Source organism: Pseudorasbora parva, chromosome 25 (genome assembly GCF_024679245.1).
Source record: "Pseudorasbora parva isolate DD20220531a chromosome 25, ASM2467924v1, whole genome shotgun sequence".
NCBI classification, from domain to species: domain Eukaryota; kingdom Metazoa; phylum Chordata; class Actinopteri; order Cypriniformes; family Gobionidae; genus Pseudorasbora; species Pseudorasbora parva.
Window position 1 is genome coordinate 20,735,670 of NC_090196.1, and position 25,950 is coordinate 20,761,619.

The 25,950-nt window shown below is 37.6% G+C and overlaps 1 protein-coding gene across 2 annotated transcripts; it reads right to left on the bottom strand.

The window, feature by feature from the left end:
* Window positions 1-651: 651 nt before the first annotated feature.
* On the bottom strand, window positions 652-25,308 carry elmo3 (engulfment and cell motility 3). Of its 2 annotated transcripts, XM_067436679.1 has the most exons (21): window positions 25,105-25,308; window positions 21,956-22,057; window positions 18,947-18,987; window positions 18,786-18,858; window positions 17,812-17,862; window positions 17,472-17,641; window positions 17,268-17,367; window positions 15,010-15,161; window positions 13,979-14,057; window positions 13,562-13,612; window positions 12,785-12,907; window positions 12,573-12,695; window positions 12,369-12,473; window positions 12,151-12,259; window positions 11,447-11,583; window positions 4,994-5,157; window positions 3,985-4,097; window positions 3,794-3,898; window positions 3,603-3,682; window positions 2,393-2,473; window positions 652-2,244 (listed from the first exon to the last, which is right to left on the bottom strand). In XM_067436679.1, exons 2-21 carry the CDS (start codon window positions 22,031-22,033, stop codon window positions 2,032-2,034), a joined length of 2,148 nt encoding a protein of 715 aa, XP_067292780.1. In that variant the 5' UTR covers window positions 22,034-22,057; window positions 25,105-25,308; the 3' UTR covers window positions 652-2,031. The 2 variants fall into 2 exon arrangements, with proteins under 2 accessions (XP_067292780.1, XP_067292781.1); XM_067436680.1 differs by lacking the exons at window positions 11,447-11,583; window positions 12,151-12,259; window positions 12,369-12,473; ... (10 more) ...; window positions 21,956-22,057; window positions 25,105-25,308 and adding an exon at window positions 6,702-6,771.
* Window positions 25,309-25,950: the final 642 nt, after the last annotated feature.

The window sequence follows — 25,950 nt, forward strand, 5'->3', positions numbered from 1 at the left end:
AAGTGAATGCATATATCAATAAAAAAGGTGTGCAAAATACAAAATAGTACTTTTAATGTCTATTATATCTGTTTAAGTGATAAAGACATAAATGTATCATTTAAGACATTTCTTATACATTTGTGACTAATTTTATTGAAAATATGAGTAAGTAAATCATAAAGACTTAAAAGTCACTGCTTAACAGGAACGACTCAATTCTGTTAAATTAAGTGTTAAATATCCAGATATTTTAGGTATATGTAAAACAAATTAATGATCTTCAATTATTCACTGATTTTACTTCATTATTATTTAATTAACAGTTAATCAAGTGTAGGAAATTACTTACAATTGCACTATAATGTGTTTTTGTATGCATTACAGTAGGCTAAGCTATGCGTGTTTTAAATTAAATATTCATTCTTAGGATAATTATTAACTGACAGTTTGGGGAGACATTTTGATTTTGATGGAGGGCCCAATTTGTCATGACACCGGCTTTTACAAACAAACGCAGATTCTTCTTGTGAATCGCCAGTCTAACGAATCGTTTGCTGAACTGAATTCCATCATCATTACTGAAAGACTAAAAATACACATTTGTATTTTTAAAAACAGATTTGTAATAAGATTTATTGTAGACAATAAAAGAAATGAAGGCTATTGTGATCATATATATTCTTTTATTCCATACAAAGAATAAACCAATCTTGAATTAATACGGCCACATCATTCATCAAGATGTTACACCAGAAGTTAAACAAGGAAAGCTATATACAAAACAGCAAATACAGTACATGGATTGTTTTTTTGCTAGATCAGTGACATTAGATACCACAAAAGAACATAAAATCAGTGGATTACACAAGTGTTGTTTTTCCACACATTAAAGTTGTCAGCTCCATTAATGCATTATACAAAGGGACCACAGAATGGTTGAATTATACATGTTGATCTTGAAACGTATGCGTTTTAAATGAACATACAATGAAGTGCTTGTTATAAGAAAAAACTATAACAGTCGTTGGATTAAATCAGACTCCGGATCAAATGGAAATATGATTATCTCTCACACAAACTGATGTAGAATCCTACCGGGATAACTGTATTTTGACCTGATGGGGAAAAGGCTATATCAAAAATACAATGTGAGGTTACGTACATCAAGTGTAAATTAAAACATTATAATGTGACAAGGCTGAAAGTATCAAATCACACCAATATACTCGTGCGGTGTTTTCAAACCACGCTTGGTCAAACTACTCCTCTAACAACACACAAACCAGCTTTATCCCACTTCAGTACCAAATCCTGTCACATATTTAATCCAGCACACTGACCTTATATGCGCACCTAATAACGCAGCCTGTATGAAAACATAAATACACAGCACATGCTGCATTGCAATAATGCCGACTGTGCATCAGTATAAGTGAGATGCACGTTGTTCGTATCTTGATATGTACCTACATGTTATGACGCTCAATCTACAAAGGAACATAAAATGTCCCAGGTACATCCATGATGAACTCCTAATCGACGATTGTTTTAAAAGTTACGCTCTAACATCGTACCAGTTAAGTACCATTTTGAGTATCAAGGCCATTATGAAGGGAATCCATTATTATTATTTAAGTACAAGATCTTTATAACATACATATTTAAATCTTTTTTTTCCTCCTTAAAAAGCTGCTCGATGTCATTTAATATCATTTTGGTAGAAGCTAAACATGTAAAAGGAAAAAAAGGAGACAAAAAGTGTTTCGAACAGGTATGACAACAAAAAAGGCACGTTAGATACAATGCGTGACCATCGTATTCACCGCAGGCACTTCTATTATAGCACAGCACCAGAGACGAACAGGCTCTGCAATCATACTATGATTGTTCAAAGTGCTCTTTCATATCAAGCCCTGAAATTTGAATTCAACGTCTCCCAATCTGAGAACCTGCCTTTCTGCTGCCACCGTGTGGCCATTTTTAGCCTCAAGTTGTATCCCCTTTTTGGCAATGCAGTAACCGCTGCCGACCACACGCATGGGTCTCGTGTTATTGTTCAGCTTGGCTGAAGTCGTAGCAGAAGTTGAAGTTGCTGGGCGGTTTGGGGATTGGCGGGGCCGTGTCTGGGATCGGGACATTTTCCAGATCCAGGAGGCGGAGCTTGATTTCCATAGAGAGGAGAATCTCTAGCTCACTGCGCATGCTCTCGCTGCTCATCTCTTTCCCCAGAAGCACGTTAAGCCCGTCCGTCCACAGACAGAACTGCAAGACAAAAAACAGGACAAAATCATAATACTCGATTTTACCCCCCACTGAAGTCAATTCAATTAATACCAGTAGAAGTGATTTAACATTACCATAACAGAAAGCTTTAAAGCAGTTCCGTAGTGGAAAAACACATTAAACTCACATCTGTCCTGGAAGAGGCGATGAAATTCAAGCTGTACTCCTCAACGTCATACGTGATGCTGAAAGCCAAGTCCAACACCTCCTGCGAAACCAATCAAACCCAGTATAGTTTTACGGGTCAGTTTTGTCATCTATGGAAGCTTTTTTCCACCAAAAAATAAAACATTTTAAGAGATAAAGGTATAAAATAATATCAATAAAGATATAAACTTGCAATTCCGAGTTATAGTAAGAATTGTGAGATATAAATTCAGACTTTTTTTTCTTGCTATTCTGACTTCTTTTCTCAGAATATTGAGATATAAACTCAGTTCTAAGAAAAAAAAGTTAAGACTTGCAATTGCGATTTTGACTTTATAACTCACAATTGCAAATTTACATCTCACAGTTCTGAGAAGAAAAAAAGGTTTCTTTATTCTGTGGCAGAAACGAGCTCCCATAGTTCTCTAATTTAAACAAGTAAATCTGCAAAAGAAACTGGAACAATCTGAAACACAAATATCTGGCTATGCAAGGAATAAATCTTAAATTCAAAATGCAACCCACTATGCTCAACATTCACAATCCATTTTACTTCCATAATATGATACATTACATTTGGTTTTTAAATAAACCAATAAACCATGAATGTCCAATTAAGAACATAAATATGCCCAATATATCGGTGTTATATTAGTTATCAGACGACATTTGAGATTTTTATCTTTATCATTTTTAAATTGACATGATCTTTGCATCATCTAACACTCACTTAAAATAAATCTCTAAACTGTTAAAGGTGCACTATGTAGTATTTTTGCAGTAAAATAAACCACTAGGCCAGTGTTATATATTTTGTTCAGTTGAGTACCTACAATATCCCAAATGTTTCCATCTATTTGTAAATTGTGAGAAAATTTCTCTCAGCATAGCGTCTGAGGGAGTCGCCTGTCAATTGTGTCATATCTGCATTAACTGCATCCATGAACATGATTTCTGCCCGAGTCCTATTTTCCACCGGCTGTGAGGTGAAGACCACATGTCCTAAGATGCTGCGCTCAAACATGGCGTCATCAAACTACGCCTTTGTTTTGAATAGGCGCCCTCTAGCGGACAGAAAGTTGCGTAGTGCACCTTTAATGCAATCTTTTTTGTATAATGTTGTGATGCCTAAATTCACATTTATTTGAATATTGACTTTCAGAATGAATGGAAAAGCATTAGCATTGGACCTTGGTTTGTTTCCCCTTGTTCTCCTTCATGTGAGGACAGTCTTTGCCAGTCACCACACTTTTGATATCCGCAACAGGAACTGAGGGGATATTAAAATGAAATGAATTTTTAGTGACAAAGAGGTCAGAAGTCATTTACTCAAAAAGAGCCTTGTGCTCATTCTAGAGGAGCTGGACTCGAGTGCACTTACTCTTTTCCTGAAGAGCCTCGATGGAGGGCATTTCCGCATCCTCGTCCACATCTCCATAGTGCAGGACTTTGTGATTAGGAGAGAGCCGACAATACCACAGCTTGTCTGAAAAAAGAAACAGTTACACAACGACAATTACTTCAGACAAAAGGACATATTAATATTTTTTGGTTTCTTCCTCAGAGTCTCACCTTGCCTCCGCCGGCTGCTGATCTTCCGGAAGAGCGTTCCGTGACACAGACGGTTTAGTCTCTGCTGTCTGATGAGTTCCAGAAGCTCCGGCTTCAGACGTTCCTTCAGCTCACTGGATGCAAAGACAGTGAGAAAACAAGTGATGGAGCGATATCGGAGCGATTGTGCAATCACATTGGTGACTTACGGTTAGTGATGCCCACGCTAGTGAAGCTTCAAAACGTTTGCTAATCCTTTGTTTCGAACCAGTGATTCAGAGAGCGTATCTAAGCTTGTTTCCACCACAGTTCTGCCTTTTCCCCCTCACAACTGTGTTTATATCTCATAATTCAGACTTTTTTTTCACACAATTGCATAGTATAAACACATCATTTGTTTTTTCTCAGAAGTGCGAACTGCAATTGCAAATTTACCTCACAATTACTTTGCAATTCTGCTTTTTTGCTACAGAATACAAAAACAAAAAAGGTTTTGCTACATTTTCATCTCACAATTCTCACTTCTTTTTTGTCAGAACATTAAGTTTATTTAGCAATTCTAAAGGAAATTGCTGAATTTTGATAACTGTACTTTTTTTTCCACTCCATGGAGGAAACAAGCTTCCATCCGTATCAAGCTGGCAAAGTTTCAGTAAAAGTGGTGTTATAACTGCCTGATCTTGGATCAGTAAACCTTTTTAAATGACACATTTTTGCATAATAAAAAGGAAGTTAATAATAGTCTTATTGGATGCTCTTCATAAAATAAACAAAACAAGCCCTAAAAATTAATCAAATAGTCATATACAAACACTTCATATTTATTAATAATTGAGCTTTTTTAATTGTTTTGTTGAAAGTGCAGTCTGTAAATTCTAAACTGGTTTGTAAAGGGTGTTATTGTGTGTTTGGCCTGAGTTTGCACTGTTTTGACCAGCAGGAGTCGCTAGACGTCACTTCAACAGTGAATCATTTTGCGAAGCAATTGGCTCATTTGATTCAAAGCTTCGTTTCTCCCATCTCTACTTACAGAACAGGTGGAGCGAGCGTCTCCTCCTGGTGGAGTCTCTCCGTCTGTCTGAGTTTGAGAATCTCACTGTAGTTCAATGCGTTCACTTTATTCTTGAAGAGCTCCAGAGACGTGGGTTTACTGGACAGAGTCCTGGTGATCTGCTCCCGGACAACCTGCATCACCTTTAGAGAAAAAAATCTGATATTATATTTGCAATGCGTGTGATTGTCTGAAAAAGTCCCACAGTGTCTCCCATCTCCTCCAGTAAACCTTGATGACCGCTCACAAACAGGACGCTTGACCTCACTTACCCCAGAACAACATATCTCTGGGGTTCAGGTCAAGAGAAACCAAGGGGAACGGAAAAGGGGAGATGGGGGAAACTCAAATAAAACAGCAGGGGAGGAGAAACGAACAATGAAAATATGGCTCTCTTTTGAAGCAAGCGTCCAGCTGTGACAGACAGAACCGCAATGACACGCTCGGTCAACCGAAGAGAGGGAACGCTAGCCGACAACAACACTGCTCACTTCAGACTTTGAGCTAAAGTGTAAATATATTTTACGTTATGGTCCTGAGAGATACAAAACAATATGATAAAAAATTATAATAATAAAATAATGTTCAAATGATTCAAGTATTGATGTTTTGGAAAAATGCAGTAACATACAAATACCTTAAATGAATTTATTGCCAGTCTAACTCTGCAGAATTTGGTAAAATATTTGTGAAGAAAATGTAAAAAAATTAAATATGAATTAAAGAAAAAAAACTGATTATCTCTGGTCCTGCAAATGACTGAATTTAAAGTCCCAGCGAACCAGAAGTGATGCATTTCCAAGTGACACGGAATATTGAATGGAGGGCGGGGTTTTACCTGAGCACTCCTCCTCTCCATCTCTCGCTCATAGTAGACTAACGGTTGGAGGGGAGTGGTTAAGGATATTTAAACCCAAGCCGTCAAACTGACATCATTGGAAAGGCAACGCCATTCCAGACCAAAGTAACTTTTCAGATTTTGATTAAAGATTACCTTTTCCATTTTTTTTCTGTGTACTAACTTGCACGGATGAATTGCTCACCCTAAGACCTTTAATATGTGCTAACAAAGTAAATAGGGTCAATTTTGATTTCATGAGGACTTTAAAATATCAGCTTGTAGGATTTGCTGCCCCCATCTGGTAAAAACAATAATAAATGTAATAAAGTTCTGAATAGAAGTAAAAATGTATCAAATGTTCTCAATTTTTAACAGTGGTGTATTTGATCAAATCAGATCATTTTCAGATTAATAAATCGCCAAATAACACCATCCACCTGGTTAAACAACATGATTATTTCATTGTTTTGTTAGGTTTTAAGCAATATTGTATGTGTATTTCATTTGAGTAATTTTGTCCATGCATTAAATTTGTGTGACGATGTGTGACCTGCTAGAAAAGGTTTAAAATTACAAGAAAAAACACTTACATTTAAAGTCATCTGTTCACTATCAACCATTTTATATCCATCTAATATGCTTAACATGTTTACAATGTAAAGAATAATGGATTGACATCAACAATGCAATAAAAAGCTACATTTCATAAACGACATTACATATATATATGCACAAGATACTGATAGCACCTCACATCCTTTAAATCTTCCTCAATATCTTGGTTATTGAAATAAAAAAATTGTTTTAATTCGGTCCTACAGCACAGAGACAAAACACTCATCCTACCTCAGCCTTAGTGAAAGCAGCAGCTGTGGTCCCTTCACAACTACAGCAACACTGTTTGTAGGTGTTTGGGTGTGTGTGTGTATGTGTTAGAGAAAGTGTGTATGGTCCCTCCCTCTAGATGCCCCCCAATAAACTCTCACATCCCTATTAAACACCCTGAAAACACACACTTCACGTCACACAGGCCTCAGCAAACAAGCTCATAGCATTATGCCAGACACAAATTAACTGTTGTTAAAAAGAAACAGCACAGCCAGGGTGTGTAGAAAGGGGGAAAAGCAGTAAAGTGACTAAGTTATATGAGAAAACACACACTATGTGAGTAATATCCCCTTAGAGTTGAAATAAGAGCTCAACTTTGGCTACTTTTTCCTCATGTTTGACATCAAGAAAACAGTTGAATTGTTAAATAAGAGCCACTTGTTTCTAACATTAACTAAAAATAATAACTGACAGGCAGGTTATGCACTGAAAATGCAATTTAGACATTAAAACACTAAGCTATTTTTGGGGATGTGGTTTACTGTTGATCTGTTTTTCTGCTAGAGAGCGGGATTCCTTTTGTTCTTCTAATACCCCTTTATAAAGTCTCTGACCATGAGGTCGGTGTGGTGGGGGCGACGGTCAGTGAAAACAAAAAGACAGACCGGTCAGCTGGACACTCGCTCTATCTCAAAGGTCACGAGAGTCACAAGGTTTAGGGCCTGAAAGCGTTTATCAAATGGAGGTCTGTTTTGTTGCACCGCTGAATAGTTTGAGCTGGAGGAAGGACACTTTCTTTACCATCAGAAGAGGAGACGTAACAATTTAGGGAATGTTGATACACACAAAGCCTTTGAGAAGAAGGAGTCTGTCTCTTCGGTCTAAGAGCAGCATGCTTGTCATTCCAACAGTTTGACGTTTCTCAGAGGTAAAAAATGAACAATGAATCGGTCCACATGAAACGATCAATATCCATGTGTTCTATAAACTATAAATCACTGCTGCAGCTGGTCACTTCTCAGATAGGTCAATTGTAACTCTTATAAAGCTTTCAAGAACACACTTTGATCTTAAAATGATAGGAAATAATACCTTAAAAATGGAATAGTTCTCGTGACTTGTTTGGATCTTTAAAGGTCACATGAAACAAGTGATCACAGACCATTTTACTTATATAATGCAAATCAATTAATGATAGATAGATAGATAGATAGATAGATAGATAGATAGATAGATAGATAGATAGATAGATAGATAGATAGATAGATAGATAGATAGATAGATAGATAGATAGATAGATAGATAGATAGATAGATAGATAGATAGATAGATAGATAGATAGATATAAGACATTGTTAGCTGCAGTATTACATGATTCATAAAATAGGCTATTTACATATCAAAGTCTTAAAGGTACAGAAGCAAAGAAAGCCAGTTTAGTGGAAAATGCACCTATAAAACAAATGTGCAACATTTTTTTGCATCCTTTTTTAATCTCTCTCTCAAAACACACTAGTTTCAGTAACAGTAGACCAACACTTGTACAAGTTGAAATGAAAGAGGATGTGGCAAAAGTTCCTATAAGGGTGTTTTCACACTTGGGTCCTCTTTAAAAGAACCGAACTCACTGTGCTTTCACACCGCCGCCGGCGAGAGCGTCAAAATTCGCTCTTGCCGCCCTGTCAACGACGCTGCAGAAAATTTTGTGGACGCGCTGCCGCTCTGACGTAGATCGAATGTTTGTTCTTTTTTTAAACTGTATTTAAAGAGGCCGCAAATCAAACTGGCATGTTGATTGATAGACTGACCACAAGTAGGGTATAAATTAACCTCATGAAATCGTTTGAATGTGAAAGTAAGTATGAATTGCATTCCCGAAAAAATGAAAACGAGCGTTCTAGCGCCTATAAAATAGTGTTGCGCGACTTCTTAAGAAATTACACATCACTATGAATGATCTTGTCATAAATGATAGGGAAACCCGCACAGAAATGATCAACGTCTCTTACATTTTGCTTGGGAACTAATGTGGTCGGAATCAAAGTTCATATGCCTGAGTTCTCTGGATTTAATAATAATAATAATAATAATAATGTGTTCGATTTATATAGCGCTTTTCAAGGCACTCAAAGCGCTTTACATAGAAGGGGGGAATCTCCTCAACCACCACCAATGTGCAGCATCCACCTGGATGATGCGACGGCAGCCATATTGCGCCAGAACGGTCACCACACACCAGCTGATTGGTGGAGAGGAGACCGAGTGATGAAGCCAATCAGGATATGGGGATTATTAGGAGGCCATGATGGACTGAGGCCAATGGGCAAATTTGGCCAGGATGCCGGGGTTACACCCCTTCTCTTTTTCCGAAAGACATCCTGGGATTTTTAATGACCACAGAGAGTCAGGACCTCGGTTTAACGTCTCATCCGAAAGACAGTGCTCTTTGCAGTATAGTGTCCCCATCACTATACTGGGGTGTTAGGACCCACACAAACCACAGGGTGAGCGCCCCCTGCTGGCCTCACTAACACTCAAGCGGTTAGATCAAGATTTCTCTCAAGCGGAGCACTTCTACATTCCAATTGGTTGCCGCCGGACCGCGTCATAGCTCATTACCATAAAGTTGAGCTGATTTCAACTCTCCTCGACGCTCAAATCGTCCAAGACACGACGCACCGCTCTCCCCGGAGCTCGCCACCTGGCTACCATTGAAAATGAATGACTTTTGGCCAACTTGCCGCTCTCGCCGCCGACGATGTGAATGCACAGTCAGACTCCTTTAAGTGGACCAAGAAGTGAACCAAATGAAAAAGAACCCGGTTCTCTTTATGTTCACACTGTATCTGTACCTGAAAGAGGACTCAGATCCTTTTTGGTCCACTTTAGTAGGAAGGTTGTCTCAGACCCCTGTGTGTTCATACTGTTGCTTTTTTGATCTAATCCAGTTCAGTGTTTGATGGCTGACCCTATGGCGTTCAATATTTGATCCCATTTACTTACATTGTTTGTTCCTCAGTAACCAAGATATTTGTTTGTAAAGATTATTATTACTTTATGACATTAGAAATGTTGTAAGTAGTTTATTTTTTATTTTGTATATATATTATATATATATATATATATATTATATATATATATATATGTAATACTACTGTTAACCCCTAACAGTTTTTTAACACTACATATTCTTGCACTAGCTATTTCACACATCCACCTTTATAACTAACATTTATTTTGAATTGTTTCCTTGATTCATGTTTATTTTATTGCAGAAGGCAATGATAACATAAGCATAAAAAATAAACAATACAATAAAGATAGATGCTAATTAAATTAACTGCTTTAAATTTTCCAGGTAAAGTATAGATATCCATAAAAGTTAGCCTGACAAGCCAGACCCACATCAAGATGTTTGGTCTGGAAAATCACCAGACAGGGCTCAATCCGAGGGGCGGATAAACGGTTGTCTTTCAAACTCCCTCTGCACACGATAGGATAGCGCTACAACCAACAACAGCAACGAAGGTGAAACAGAGCTCGCTGACTGATTAAATATTCACCGTATCCGGTCGGCAAAACTCCGAACGCATCTTTCCTTTTTAAGAATGACACAAACGCAACTCGGCCGTCGTCATTATGGCCCCGCCCACCGACTTTATACACGATGTGATTGGCCCGACAAGAGTTAGGGGAATACAGCTCAGAAGGGTATTGAGAGTTGCTAGACGACACTCGCGGGCAGATTAGATTTGCTGCCGCTAGGGTGCGTCTAGATTTCTAGGCTACCTAAAAGCAGCATTCAAGTAAGAAATGGAATAATCACGTAAAAAAAATAAAACAGCTTCACTTATGACGTACTCCACTGATTCTTATGTTAGGGTAGTAATGCAGATGTTTACATTCACTTAAGACAAAACCAGCTGTTTATGTAAAACTTTTGTGTTTTTGACGCTTTAAAATAAATGCAATAAGATGCTAATGATTCAGTTTATTTCACGCGTTGTGACCAAGCCTGCAGCATCCCTCTCAGAAACTGAAGCTTTCGCGCCTCGATCGCCCCCCGGAAGTTGTCACTGAGGCACTAACAGACTTTTTTCTGGATTTTTGGGAGCAGATTGCCGCTTTAGCTTTCATTTCTACATTTCCATAACTGTTTATTTCACACCAAAATAATTAATTGTTCTGCATCTGTGAGAGTGTGGGCGGGCTTTTGATATCGCAGCTGTACTTCCTGCTCTACTTCCTGCTCTCTACTACGCAGACTCTGTCCCAAGATGTCAGCGCCATGCAGGCCGCCTGAAAGCTTCAAACAGCCAAGCGGAAATGGATGATGTCACGTCGTCCATAATTTTTTTAAACCGGGAAGGCACGCAGCCGCGTCTCTCTCACACAGTTCGGAAGCGGTTGATACTGCAATAAACAAATGTCTGTTGTAAAAAGAAAAATATGTGTAGAGATTTGTCAGAAGAATCAGCCACGATGAACAGCCGCTTTGTACGGAGGCAAATTTAAAATTCAAATGTAATTCGCAAACAGAAAAAATCAAGTAAGCCCAGAGCGGTTTGTGTTCAGACTGGGTGTTTTTAGCGAACCGTACCCAGACCACCTCTCGTGATGATCTCGGCTCGGTTCGCTTTAAAGGGGTCTGAGATCGTCAGGAGTGCTCACATATGGGCCAAAAATCCTGTAAACCGCACCCAGACCCCTGTAAAGAACCAAGTGTGAAAATGCCCTAAGAGATTGTAAATGTGATGATCTACCTTATCAAAGTCCTCCTGCGTGGCTCTCATCTCCTTCCACGTCTTGTTGAGGAGCTGAATGCAAATGCAGAAAAGCTCCTCCAGCAGTCGGTCCTGAGCAAAGAAGATAGGGTGATAGTCTGAGCCGGTCTCAGAGGCTGCGAAAGAGACAACAAAAAGAGTATATGAGAACTTACCGTATGACAACAAGAGAATACAAATATACATATACATATACATATATATATATATATATATATATATATATATATATATATATATATATATATATAAACTTTATTTTAAATTGTAATAATATTTCACAATATTTCTGCTTTTATTTGTATTTTGTCATGAAATAAATGCAGCCTTTTTGAGCACAAGGCTATAATATTTCATTTAAATATAAAAACTATATTATAGAATATAGTTATAAATAAACATAAGTTTGAAGAGAAAATAAGAGTTAAAAATAAAAAATATATACACAAAATATAGATTAATATATTATTTATATTTTATATAGAAATATAAATTATTTAAAAAAAAAATCACATCTGAAAATACCCTCTCGGAAAGGAGCATCTGAGTGTTGGTCAGAAAATATGCCTTACAATAGTGTACGAGGGTTTCAGGGGCTTTCAATACTCTCTGAACATAGCCTGAGCAATAAAATCCTCATCTGATCATTGCCACTATCTCCAATATTGTGTCAATTCACTCACGGGGTTCTCCGATGCGCAAGATCTCACACAAGATGAGCGTGAGCTGGATGCTGCTGCGTGCAAACGGACACTCGTGTTTGTCCTCTCTGCTGCTGTTCTCCAGCACAAACTGAGACAGTGAGAAAGAGACTTGTTGGTCAGTGCATGCTGATATAGTTATGTATAGTGTCCCCAAAAAGTGCATTATATAACTTAAATATCCACGTGTGCTCACTCACCCTGCTGTAAGCGTCAGGGTAACGGGAGGCAAAATACGCCATGGTGTCCAACGCCAGGAGGCCTGGAGGACACCGGCTCAAGTCCTGACCCGGATTACTGTTATTCTGACACACAAAGAACAAAAAAAAAACATATAAACGATTAGCCCTTGAGGTTTGTTGTTGCGTGGTATTCACACAATTAAGTTTTTTTTTGACACTCACAGAGAAGCCGAGTTTCTTAAACTCTTTAGCGCAGAGCGAACGTCTACGTTCATTACTTAGACTGCTCTCACTTTCCGTCTCAAACGCAGCCTGCCGCAGCCCGTGGAGCTTTTCCCTTTGCTCCTGAAGGATATGGGAGAAATGTGTGTGTGAGACATAAAAGTGCACTAATTGACTCGGAAATCAAAGGAAGATGCAGAATAAATGTAAACCTGGCTGTAGGAGTCCAGAGGCGTCCTCATCCGGGGCTCCAGGTGGTTTAGACGGACCGTTTGCAGCACATAGAGGTAGTGGGCCATCTCATCTCCTACTGAACTAGAGCTGTGGATGATGTTCTGCAAACAGCAACAGTTGTTACATCGTATTTGCTATTATACTTTTGCCAGCGATCAGAGTTTGATTCATGATGTTGACATGTCGAGAAAATGCTATTTTATGTGCTGCGAAAAGCAAATTCCCTTTTCAAGCAGTCCTAAAGGAAAAGGACACAATCTTGAATTGATGAGGTTAAACCAATGCCATCATTACTATTCGTAATCGTATCACTATGTTCGTATAAAGTCCAGAGGAAAATCTGGAGCTGAAATTCAGATATGGTAATGGAGTTTAGTTTCTTACTAAACGTAGACCAATCAAAACAGACTGGGCGATCTGACCAATCAGAGTAGGTTCTCAGAAAGGAGGGGTTTAGAAAGGTTGAATCTTTTATTGAACCGTTTCAGACCGTGTGAGAAACAATGTGATGCTGCAGTGCATATTATGCGAAATTGTAAGTGTTTTTGACCTTGGATGCATTTAAAAATATTGTAGAAGAGCTCCAAAACAAAATTAGGAACCTTTAAAATGGCAAAAGAGGGATTTTAACAGTTCTATTGTTTTTTTAAAGGCATGTACAGATTGTGATGCAATGAAAAATGTTTATTGTGACAGGACTTTTCAAAATAGTATCGTAAAGTATCTTATAAAGACAAGAGCTTAAAACCTCTCACCTTGTGAATATACTGCCTTAGGTTCCTCTTCTCAAGAAATTCAAAGAGCTCCTGAAACAATTTCAATTTGAAAATCAAGTCCAAAAATCAACTGCCTGTCCATGAACAGCAAATTGAGCACATTTTCCAGCTATATTCTTATCATCAGCCACAAAAATATACACTACTCATCAATATACAGTAGATTACATTTTTTTTTTTAAACAAGTCTCATACTCACCAAGGCTGATTTATTAAATTAAATGTACAGTAAGAAAAATAACAAAATTGTGAATTATAAAATTTCTCAGACACAAATAATCAGTCTTTAACTACAAAAAGGTTGTTTATTTTGCCTACACTATTATAATCCCAACAGACAGTGACAGCAGAACCAAGATACCAGAGAGAGAGAACACAATCCGGTCAACCTCTTACCTGTCTGTCTGACTCTCTACCAGCCTGTAACATTGCCATCAGCAGAGCCATGGCTTTAGTCTGCAGCTGCTGGTTTGTTCTAAAGTACATTTTGACAAAAGAAAAAAGGAGGGAAAATGAGAATCGTTCATGTTAGAATGCTGATTTAAAGGTACACTATGTTCATATTTTGTACAAAATAGGCTTGCTGCTGTATTTGGTGTTACTTGTGTTAATGTTAATATTCTTCTGCAAAAAATTTCTAAATGAGGAAGAAACTTTGCATGACAAAGTACCAGATTTATTTTTTTGTTAACTCAAATATTTTATAAAAACAAAAAATACAAAATACAAAACAATAATAATAATACAATAATAATGTTATTGTTATTAGCAAAGTTTGGTATTAATGAACAATACAATACAAATTTTGTGAAATTATTAACTATACAAAACTTGCTATTACTACTAATTTTGTTGTAGCCATAATTATAACATTTACTGTTAATATATTTGCAATAATCTGTTTTTAAAAGCATTGAGAAGTTATTAAACATCTACTATCTTGTTAACTAAAAAAACAATATATTAATGTTGTTATTATTATTACTAAAGTTTTGTGGTAATGAACAATACGAAGCACAAATAATAGTAATAAGGTTGTTGTTGTTATTATAATTATTATTAAAAATTTTGTCCAGTTATTAGTAATACAATAATAATGTTTTGTAAAATGATTACGTATATACAAAACTAACCATTAATATTATTATTGTTGTTGTCATAATTATTATTATGGTATCCAATTTATATAATCTATTACTGAAAGCACTATGAAGAATTGTTGAAAAATAGTTTAAACAATTCACTAACTGAAACTGTTAGTCACTGTTTTCAGGTTTAATTTAGATGTACCTTAATATAGAATCATCCAAACAGGTACTTTCATTTCTGTGGTGCGTTTTAGTCTTCTCAGTCACAGTCAGACACAAAAAGGAAACTTACTGCAATACTGCAAAAAGTTAAAAAAGCCAGCACCCTTCTGTACTTACACCTGGAGATGTGAGAGGAGTCTCTCGAGGGTGACTTCTAGTTTGACCTCACTGAACAAACTACTGCTGCTGAGCACCATGCTCTCCAGGATAGCCAGTGACACCTGCTGGATAGACGTGTCCAGCACCTTTGCATTCACAAAACTGGCGATCTGAAAAAAAAAAAACATGACTGAATAGGCAATAACAGAGAAGGTAACCAATTAAGAAATTTAAAAAAAACTTTATGGGAGGCGAAAAACACTTAAATGGGGGGGTTTAATGCTATTTCATGCATTCTGGCATATTTACAATGTTAAAGGGGGGGGGTGAAACACTCAGTTTCAGTCAATCTCATGTCAATCTTGAGTACCTATAGAGTGGTATTGCATCCTTCATATCTCCGAAAAGTCTTTAGTTTTATCATATTTATAAAAGAAATATGGGCTGTACAGAGTCTTTCCGGAAAAAACCGAGCGCCTGGAGGCGTATCGTGTGGGCGGAGCTAAAGAATGACAAGAGCGCAAAGCGATGACGTCCTCAAGCGTGGAGAAACCCATCTATCTCAGCTAATACAGATAATGATCCACAATCAAATCTGAGGCAGAAATAAATTGAACAGGAGAAACGGCAACATCAGGATGTCCGTCTCTGTGGTATGTACTGTATTTAGGGGCCTTTGTGTGCAGTTTATGAGGACATGATTCGGTTTATGGACTATTGTATGTGACTAGACCTTAGAGGTAGCAAGCAAAACGGTTTTGCACGTCAGAGTCAGAATAGTGTAACGTTATACAGAACAACAATGGAGTAACCGTTAGCGCATTTGAATGACGAAGCACGCGATCGTATCGTTTACTGATGTTTACTCATGCGACGGTAGCCAATAGCAGAGACATTTGAAGTTGATTTACTCACCGGCATCTTCCAAAGCAGGACCGCTCTGTCAAAAACACACTTCTTTGGTATGATTTGGTGAAGTCCTGTGACAGCAGTGACCGTGGAAATCCACTTTGCGACGCGACTGAAGCGATGCCTTGAAGCTTCCCGTCATTTCTGCGTTCAAATCGGTTCAAATGCAGCGCTGCCTTCCCGGAATGCTGTGCTGAAGCGTTGAAGTCGCTCGACGCCACCCATAGGAATAAAGTGGAGCGCGGCGCGACATAAGTGTTCACGGACGACTGGATCTGCATCTGAGAGACTGTTTACAGCGTGCATTTCCTCTCTCTCCCTCTAGCCACGCGCACGCACCCTTCCGGGAGAAGAGCCCATACGGCCCATACAAGGACCTTCCGCTCTATTTAACGTCAAGTAGACCCATACTCGAAAAAAATTTGCCGAAACTTGTGAGAAACCGGAAGGAGTATTTTTAACACAGAAATACTCCATCAAACGTCCAACATTAGTTTTTGAAACTTTGTCTATGTTTAGGATGGGAATCCAAGTCTTTAAAGGTGTAAAAAGCTCAGTATGCATGAAACAGCATTTCACCCCCCCTTTAAAGAGTTGGATTCTCATGTTAAACATGGCTAAAAAAACAAAAAATGAGTTGGATGTATGATGGACTATTTCTGTGCTAAATACACTCCTTCAGGATTCAAACAAGTTTTCGAATGTTTTTCTTCCGAGTAAGCATTGTTCAGCTATACAGCTTCACAAATAACCTAGCATTAAGTGGATGCAGTTCGTTTTTCCGGAGGATCAACTGAGTTCTGTAAGTGTGTTTGTTTGTTTAAGTCATGAATCGTAATCGTAGTAGGCTGTGAGTGAAACTGCATCAAATGTCTGTTTTTTGTTGGCAATCGGCATGTAAGTGCATATAATGTCAACAACATGAGCGTATAGTGAATCAAAAGTTATCTAGGGATAATCCCATAATGTATTGTATGTGTGTATGTCTACTCTTTAGCCCTGCCCCTTTAGCGCATACCTCCACGAGCTCGGCTGTTTTCGGAAAGAATCGGTACAGTTAACGGTACAATCGGTCTTATATAAATATGACAAAAACTAAAGACTCTTAGAGATATGAAGGATGCAATACTACTCTATAGGTACTCAAGATTAACAAGAGATTGGCAGAAAATATGTGTTATGTACCGTACCCTTTAATCTTCATTGCCTTAAATAAGTTCTCATTTAAAAAAAAGTAGGGTTAGGGTTATTAGGGTAGGGGGCAGAATGCAACAACTGACCAATCAGAATCCAACATTTAGAAAGCTGTGTAATAACAGTGTCCACGCTGCATTATGGATGTGAAGGGTGTATTGCTTGCTTAGTACCTTTTTGATAAAGACACTGGACAGATTCTCCCAGGACACAATGCCATGATCCATGAGCTCCATGAAGGCAGTGAGAGTGTGTGTCATTATCAGAGGGGCCCTGGAGAAAGAAAAATCACACTTTCACCTGTTTGATATTTATACTGTGCTGCAATAAAACACTCAAAGCTGGAGAAATGGGGCAAAGACAGGCAGGAAACTGACTCATGAGCGTCCTCCACTATCTTGACAAGCAGGGAGTGTCCATCACGACTGATAAACTCTTGGGCAAACGTGATGTCGGTGGAGACGGTGGCCAGCAGCTTCAGAGAGTCACAGCGCACGCCAGAGTCTGAACTTTGAATGCCTTTATAGAGATCCTCAGCGCAACGGCCCTGACAAAAACAGTGTTATAAATCATCTCGCAGGAAAACATGGCTATTACGTGGTACTGTGGTTGTGTACATTTTGATTCTATCACAAAAACTAAGTGAACAGATGTGTTTTAGATACACTAAGTTTAAGTTAAATACTGTTGCTGTCAAAATCTCACAAACACACTCACTGGTGCTTTGGTTAAACGCAGGATGCTGCCGTTTTTGATGTCCAGGCGGTTCTAAAACAAAAGTTATAAAGAAGCAAACCGTCAGTGTACAGGAAGTGATATTATTAGACTTCATTATCACTTGCACATGTAGCATGTGTGTAGTATAGAGACTAATGAATAGACAGGAAGAAACTAAAACAACGACAGATAGAAACACAGGCAGACAGAGAGAGAAAGAAAGATGATGGAAAGTAGGGCTGGTCCAAAAATTGTTTTTGAGCTTTGAGGCTTTGATAGTAGTCAACACAAATATTCAAAGCTTTGAAGGGGGAGCTCAACATATTCTTCTGAAAGTAAAATTTGCAGGGCCGCACTGTCATTTGTCCATGGCTGCACTGTGCACAAGCGATCTAATGTGACTAAAGGAAAATTTGTATTCCGCCATATTTTATAGAGTAAACATATTCAAGTGCGAATGAGAACTGCTTCGAGGGAGATGCCTGATGTGCAGGACAAAAAACTCAACCAACCTCAAGTACTGTGTAGATTGAATATGTCAGGAGAGACTTCATGTTGTGTTTTTGTCTACAGTATTGTATCATTCCAGTATTTTCTGTTGTGCAACAGATGCTGCCGTCTACTTAGGGTTTACAAAAGCACAGCTGGAGCGCAGCACAGCACAAGGCTTGCTGGTTTATGTGCACAATAATAATTCAAGCCTTTGCCTCAACTTGTCTGGGAATTCACAGTCTCCCCAATCTCTCTTTACACACAGATTCAAATGAATCACAGTACATTAAAACCCACCATCATCAGCTCTCAGAGTCACGTCCACAGGAGACCGACAGAGCAAACACAACATGAAGTGCATGTCTGACCCCACCCAAGATCAACAATAAATACAGACCGTCAGATAGAGAAGAGAATCACACCAGAACAACTGACATTATCGGATTCAAATCCACACACACACGGTGATGGAAATGACCTACAGATTCAGTGATGTATGTCTGGATCCCATCTGCATACTGGAGAGCATAGTTGTCAGGACCCGGAAGATTCCACCTTTAAAAATAATATGACACCCTTTACAAAAACAGGTATTTTCCATCATGGACATTTCAGCTATGGAAAAACACACAAAAAGACTTACTTTTCGCAAACCTCTTTTATGACGGCAGTGAGGGGCTTTTTCTGAAACGACAAAAAAAAAAAAAAGATATTTATTAACTGTACACTAGGTACAGAGAACAAAATGTGAGGGTCAATTAGGTGATACTTTTTTTGTCTGAAATGAAATAAGTTGAAGCACTAAAATGACTACAACTAAAACAACAACAAAGCTTCTCCAAAGTCAACAACTGAAACATCTCATCATATGTGGCAGCTCCTGTGGCTCACCGATTAGAAATTTTAGTGTTGGTGGTAGACCAATCGGTGGCCTGTAATTTGTGGTGAGAGGGCTGGCAGCGAGTGGAAGTGCTGGGAATGGCGAGGAAGTGCAGAAGGGAAGGTCATTAGGGGTTTGAGGCTCTTTCTAATCCTTAAGTACCAATCAGGGTCACACGACGGGTTCATTTAAATTTCAACCTAGTTATTTCGAAAAACCAAAAGGAGAGAGCTTCTCTGACAATGGCTGGACTCTCAAGACAATAAGACTGTTAGGACGTCCCAAACAATGGGATTAAAGCCTCTGAAGATACTGAATATGCTCAGCATTTGTCCACCCAATGTTTTGACCGGGTAGACGGCAATAATAGCTGATTCAAAACAATTGAGAATGAAGTAATTGGTTATGATTTGTAAGAAACAGGAAGCCCTTGATCATATAAACCATACCAATTCCAGTTACAAATGCGTTAAGATGTTTTGCATCTTTATTATAAGAAACTTTTAAAAGAAAATTATATAATTTATTAGAAAATGTGGACCTAATTGAGTTTTTGCTTCACTTACTATGTCAAATACAAAAAATGTACCCAAAGCTGACTCTGATATTGCCTAATATATATACACACACACACAATTAAATCATTTATCAAATATAATTTATATTATGTCTTCCACTCTCTTTTCAAGGGGACCTATTATGCAAAATTCACTTTTACATGGCATTTGAACATAAATGTGACCCTGGACCACAAAACTTGTCATAAGGGTTAATTGTTTTTAATTGAAATATATATATCATCTGAAAGCTGAATAAAAAAGTTGTTATGATAGGACAATATTTGGCTCAAGATGCAACTATTTGAAAATCTGGAATCTGAGGTTGCAAAATAAAAAATTATATTAAGAAAATTGCCTTTAAGTTTGTCCAAATGAAGTCCTTAGCAATGCATATTTTTGTGGTCCAGGGTCATAAATGTGTGCCAACAGTGTGTGTACACAACCACACGATAATGATAAAAATCCACCCACTCCTTTTTAAACCCCAATAGGATTATAAGCAGCGTCTCAGAAACACTACACAGGCCCTGCCCATGATGACTGCTGGCATAGACCCCGCCCTGAGTGAGCTGTATGCAGTCCGCCATGTTTATATCCTCACCAGAGCATTTAACAGCAGCATTCAAGTAAGATATGTGCTCTTAATAAAGCTACTAATGTTATTCAGTCAAGAGCAGTGAGTGATTTTCTGTTTTTCTTGTGTTGTTTGAATTTAAACTAAAAGCAGTAGGTACTGTATTACGCTGCTGTAACTTTAATACACAGATCTAATATAGAATAGATGTGCTGGTTTTTTTACTTGCGGTTTACGTTACAGACATAACTGACTGTATTTATGTGAACTTTTTGTGTTTTTGACATAACCATGTGTGTATTTAAATAAATAAAATCAAAACCAAACAGATGTTTAGTTTTTGTCAGAGTATCTGAGGCACAAGTTTTAAAGGCTCCACCCTCTTCTGGAAAGTGAGGTGAGGAGCAGCAGCTCATTTGCATTTAAAGATACATGCACATATTTTTCCTTCTACTAAAAATGGGCATGTGGGTTACTTTAAGCTGAAACTTCACAGGCATTTTTACATTTCTGTTACAGATCCATGTTTTTTCTCAAGATTAATATATATTTTAATTCAGTATTGATTACTCAGACAGGTTGTTTAAGGAGTAACGAGTGAGAATCAGTCATAATTCTTATACAATAAAGAGAAAATAAAAATCTAGTAGGGGTGTAACAATATATATCGTCACAATATATTGCAATAAAAAAATGCAACAATATGTATCACGGATAGGGACAATATATTGTGTACAGTTTACCCTAAAATGAAAATTACTGTGAGAATTTTTTTTTTTTTTAAATGTTCAGTGTCAGTACAACATAACTACTATATAAACGTATAATAATGCAAAGGAGGAATGTTTGTGGGTCCTGATCAGGGCTGCGCGATAAATCGAAAATTACGAGAAGCTGCGCATGCAATAATCGCAGCCTTTGCCAAATTGCATGCAGTTTTATTGCGATTTATCATGCATCCCTTATCCTCCAGATAATGCCAAATGTCTTATGTTGCCAGTAAAAAAGTTGCCTACATTATTTTAAATATATCTAGCCAGTGACAGAGTGCAAGTATATTCATCTAAAATAATTCTGTATTTTCAGCTTCAGAATCATCATGAATATTTTTATTCTGATGTCACCATTGTCCTGTATATGTGTTACCAGCACCAAGTCTAAGCCTTATTCATTACCACCCCCAATGTGATAATACTGTTGATTAATTTTAAATCAACAGTCAATTTTTTGTTTTACCGTATCTTTAAGTATCGAAATAATATTGTCTCGTGAGCTCAGAATTGTGACATCAGGATATTTTTACACCTCTACGATCTAGTGATCATCTCAGCATTCAAATCCCAGTTAAATTAAAAGTGAAGGTTGCCCTTACAAAACCTAAACTTGCTATTTTAACACTTTCCACATGTATTGCACTTGTAAGCACAAAATCACAGTTTCTCATAATCCAAACATACAGTACTTATAGATATAACTTCCTCATTTGCCTAAAACCCTTGATCTTTTTGTCATTTATTTTAGTATGACACTGAATGAACAGTGTTGTTATTCCTCAAATGCTAACAACCAATAAGTTTCGGACTTTTGCATGCACATGGGTCAATATCCCTTTTATGACGGGAAGTGCGTGACACTCACCTGGTCTAGCTGAATGAGCTGTGGGTATGCACCCGGCATCTGAATGGCAATCTTTACTATATCCTTTTGCTGCGGCATTTTGAGAGAGGAGTGTCTACAACCCTGATAAAGAGATACAGGGGGAAAATTGAGGAAATAAACACAAAAAATAATGAACAAGTCATCAAACACATTCTGTGCAGTGCTGGGTAGTTTAATAGTGCATATAATTTGTTTCAAAGTCTGTAAAACTTGAAATTGTACCAACCCTAACACAAGTATACTGACACACTTTAAAACAGACCACAATCCCACTGATGTGAAATGTACAGACAGGCACTATAGAACGGTAAATGTGTCACTGATTCTATTTTCAGGTTGACTGTGTGTTCTGTGTTCTTCCTCTTTGAAAGGAGAACTTGTGTCTCTGTCATGTTGCGTTTTTTGTTGCTTTAACTCAGCATACTGGGATTAATGGTGTACTACATGCTCTCGTTTTTTAAGTCAGTCCGATATTTCATCAGCAGACTGTAAGACTATGGCCCGGTTTCACAGATAGAGCTTAGATTAAGCCAGGTTTAGTTAAATTAGTGCATTTAAGTAGGTTTTATAAACGTTTTTTAGAAGAAAAAAAACATTACTGGTGTGTAATGGCATTGACTTATTATAAGATATGCCAGTGCAAGTTGCTTTCAGTTAAAACAGCTCAAACATGATTTTTAGTATGGGACTAGACTTAAGCCTTTTCTGAAAAACCGGGGGTGTAACTATATTCCCCTTTGCAGATAATTCTGGTCCAGAACTGTCCACTCAGACAAAAAGGATGTTTAAAAAAGAAGAAGAAAAAAAAGACCAACCATAGTTATGTTTTACACACCATCCTACAAGAGTCTTCTTAGACTTTGTGATCAGAATTTCTGTCCATCCAAAAACTGTCAATACTGTTTATTAAACACTGGCAGTAAAGGCTTGTTTACACCTAGAACAATAACTGTATTTGCATCTGAACGAAGACATGATAATGTGTTGTTGTCCTTATTATAATTCTATGAGAAAGTCCACATTACATTACATTTGTATAGTCTTCGTCCTTGGTGTGAACAACCCTTAAAAAACAACAACTCTGAATATCTTTCAAGTCTATTAATTACCACCCCCAATGTAATACCAAATTCAGCATTTTAAATCAACAGTACACTTTTTGTTAACCTTTTAGGCTTTTACTATACGTCTGAGTATCGCAGTAATATTCCAGTTCAATTCAAAGTGAAAGTTGCCCTTACAAAAAACTAAATGTGCTATTTTAACACTTTCTACATGTATTGCACTTCAACATCATAATAACAACATCATGATAACATCAATTACAACCTTGCAAATTCTTCAATCCTCAAATAAAGATTTGAATGGTTATGAATCAGCTTATTGATTCATGATTCGGATCGCGTGTCAAACTGCAAAACCGCTGAAATCACGTGACATTGGCGATCCGAATTCGAATCCGAATCGATTCACTGATTCATAACCATTCAAATCTTTATTTGAGGATTGAAAACAAACGTGGAAGAGAAGACAATGCTGAATAAAGTCGTGTATTTTTGTTATTTTTGGACCAAAATGTATTTTCGATGCTTCAAGAGATTCTAATGAACTAACTGATGTCACATATGGACTACTTTGATGATGTTTATTTTCCCTTTGTGGACATGGACAGTATAGTGTGCATACACTTGCATACGCTCTCTGACTAAATATAAAATATCTTAAACTGTGTTCTGAAAATGAACGGAGGTCTTACGGCTGTGAAACAACATTAGGGTGAGTCAATAATGACATCAATTTCATTTTTGGGTGAACTACCCCTTAAAAAGTCAATGGGGTCCAAAACAATTATTTTCATTGTATGGACAAACAACACGAGATATTTTTCTAAATAACTTGTTTTTTCAAAGTTCTTTTTGTGGCAAGTATCCATATCCTTTAGGTTTGACAGATGAATACCTTCGTGTGAAAACTTTATTGTTTTTGTTTTTAGCGAACTATCCCTTTAAAGCCAGCCAATCAGTATGAAGCTTGTGATTTCAGCCAGCTCTTGCTATTTCAGCATATAACATAAATCAGACCATGGGAGTCCTGTGAAAGCGACATCTGAGGCTGAGATGTGCATGCACATGGCTGCTTTATTAAGGAGCCTCTGCCGAATTGTTAAACAGAATCAAGTACTTCCATATGTGTCCTCAGAAGTCTTCCCACTGGAAGGTGAAGCCAGGTTGAGTGAAAAACCCAAAACAACATAACAGTTGTAACTTATAGCATATCTCTGGGATTTGAATGACCATTTGTTAAATCAGTTTAATATATAATCTAAACCACATGATTGAGAACCTTCACACATTAATGAGCTCTTTCAAGAGGATTAAACTACTTGTAAGACAAGGCCTTCCGTCTAAAGCTTTGGATAAGAACTGCTGAGTCCGAGTTAGTGTTTCCCAGACTCCATTCCCAGCATGCCTCAGCACGCTCAGAGAGAAGTTGTGACAGCATAGCCCTCCCGACACTATTTTTTTAAGGTTGAGAAATGGCTGCAACACAAAAGAAACTGACCAAACTTAGGGTCTGCTGACAGCATTCCCAACTGATCCTTGCCCTATGAACCATGTGTATGTCTGATACAGGCTGATCTCCAGTGGGAGTGTATGGAGGAAATCAGGCTGCCTGGAATTTCATCCGTGCCAGCCTCTGACAGACCACCAACCTCCAAATCAAACATGAAACATCACACACTTTTTCTGCCAGGTTTATTCCGTTTTCTCAATCACACCCTCCTTCAGCATATCCAAAAGTTCTAGAAAGATTATTAGTCACATGTTTGAAGATTTTGTGCGCGTGCATGGCTGTGCATATTATCCAGTAGCCTAATAACTGATGTCTGGATTAAAAGATGTAAAGGGAGATATTTACATTAAACCCGAGGTTCTTTTCATATAAACCCGTTGTAACGGTGTTTTACTCTTGAACTGTCTCTGAAGCGTCGGTGTTCTATTCAGAACAATAGTTCTGGTTCCAATACAAAACGAACGAATGGAATGTAAACATTTAAACGTTTAAATATGTCCAGGCTTGTTTAGAGTTAGAGAGAACTTAAACAAAAGTTATTTTCTTCGTCTTACCTGTTGAAAGCGGCAGAAGACCAAAAAATCACACTCTGCGAGGTCACGGAGTAGCGAGGCGGATACACATTTGCGCTTTGCTCGCACGAAAACACCTCGACAAATGTTTTGGATCTTTTCGATAGATTGAGTGTTACATTTCGTTGAAAGTTTTCGGAGAGTTCTAATTGATCACATACACAGTTCCGGGTTGAATGGTGTCCCTCCCGCCCCCTGGAGGAGGGAGCAGAGACTTGGCACTCCAAAAACTTTATGGGATTTTCTGTGACTGACTGGGAGAGGAGACCAGAAACTTTACAGCCTACGCTGCCTCCAGCTATAATAAACCAGTTGGATTACTAGTCATCGATAATTGTGATTTAATTTTAAAAAAAGCAAAGTAATGGATTTTTCTGTATTTTAACAACATTTCCTTCTGGTTTAATTTCATTAATGTGAAGACTGATATGAAACAATAGTGAATTTAACATCAAATGTGACGTCTAATATTAAAAAATATATATTTTTAATGTAACCTCCATTTGGATTTAAAAAAGGAAAAAGTAGGCTAAAGAAAGCATTTTTTAGCGAGAGTAGCCTAATTGGTCGGCTATAATCAAATTACACTGTTGAGGATGTAAAGTAAGTAGTAATTCATTACTTTTTTAAAGTAATTGACCGACACGTCGGTTCTCTATAAGCTGTAATGCAAATTGTAACGTAATTGTACACATATTTTGTTTTTATTATTAATTTACAAAACAGCATGGATAGGCAGAATTTCAGAAAATAATGTTAGTTAAATGCATTTTGTGTTACAGTGAGTTTTCCCTATGCCATAATTACAACTTAATGTATGCCTTTTCT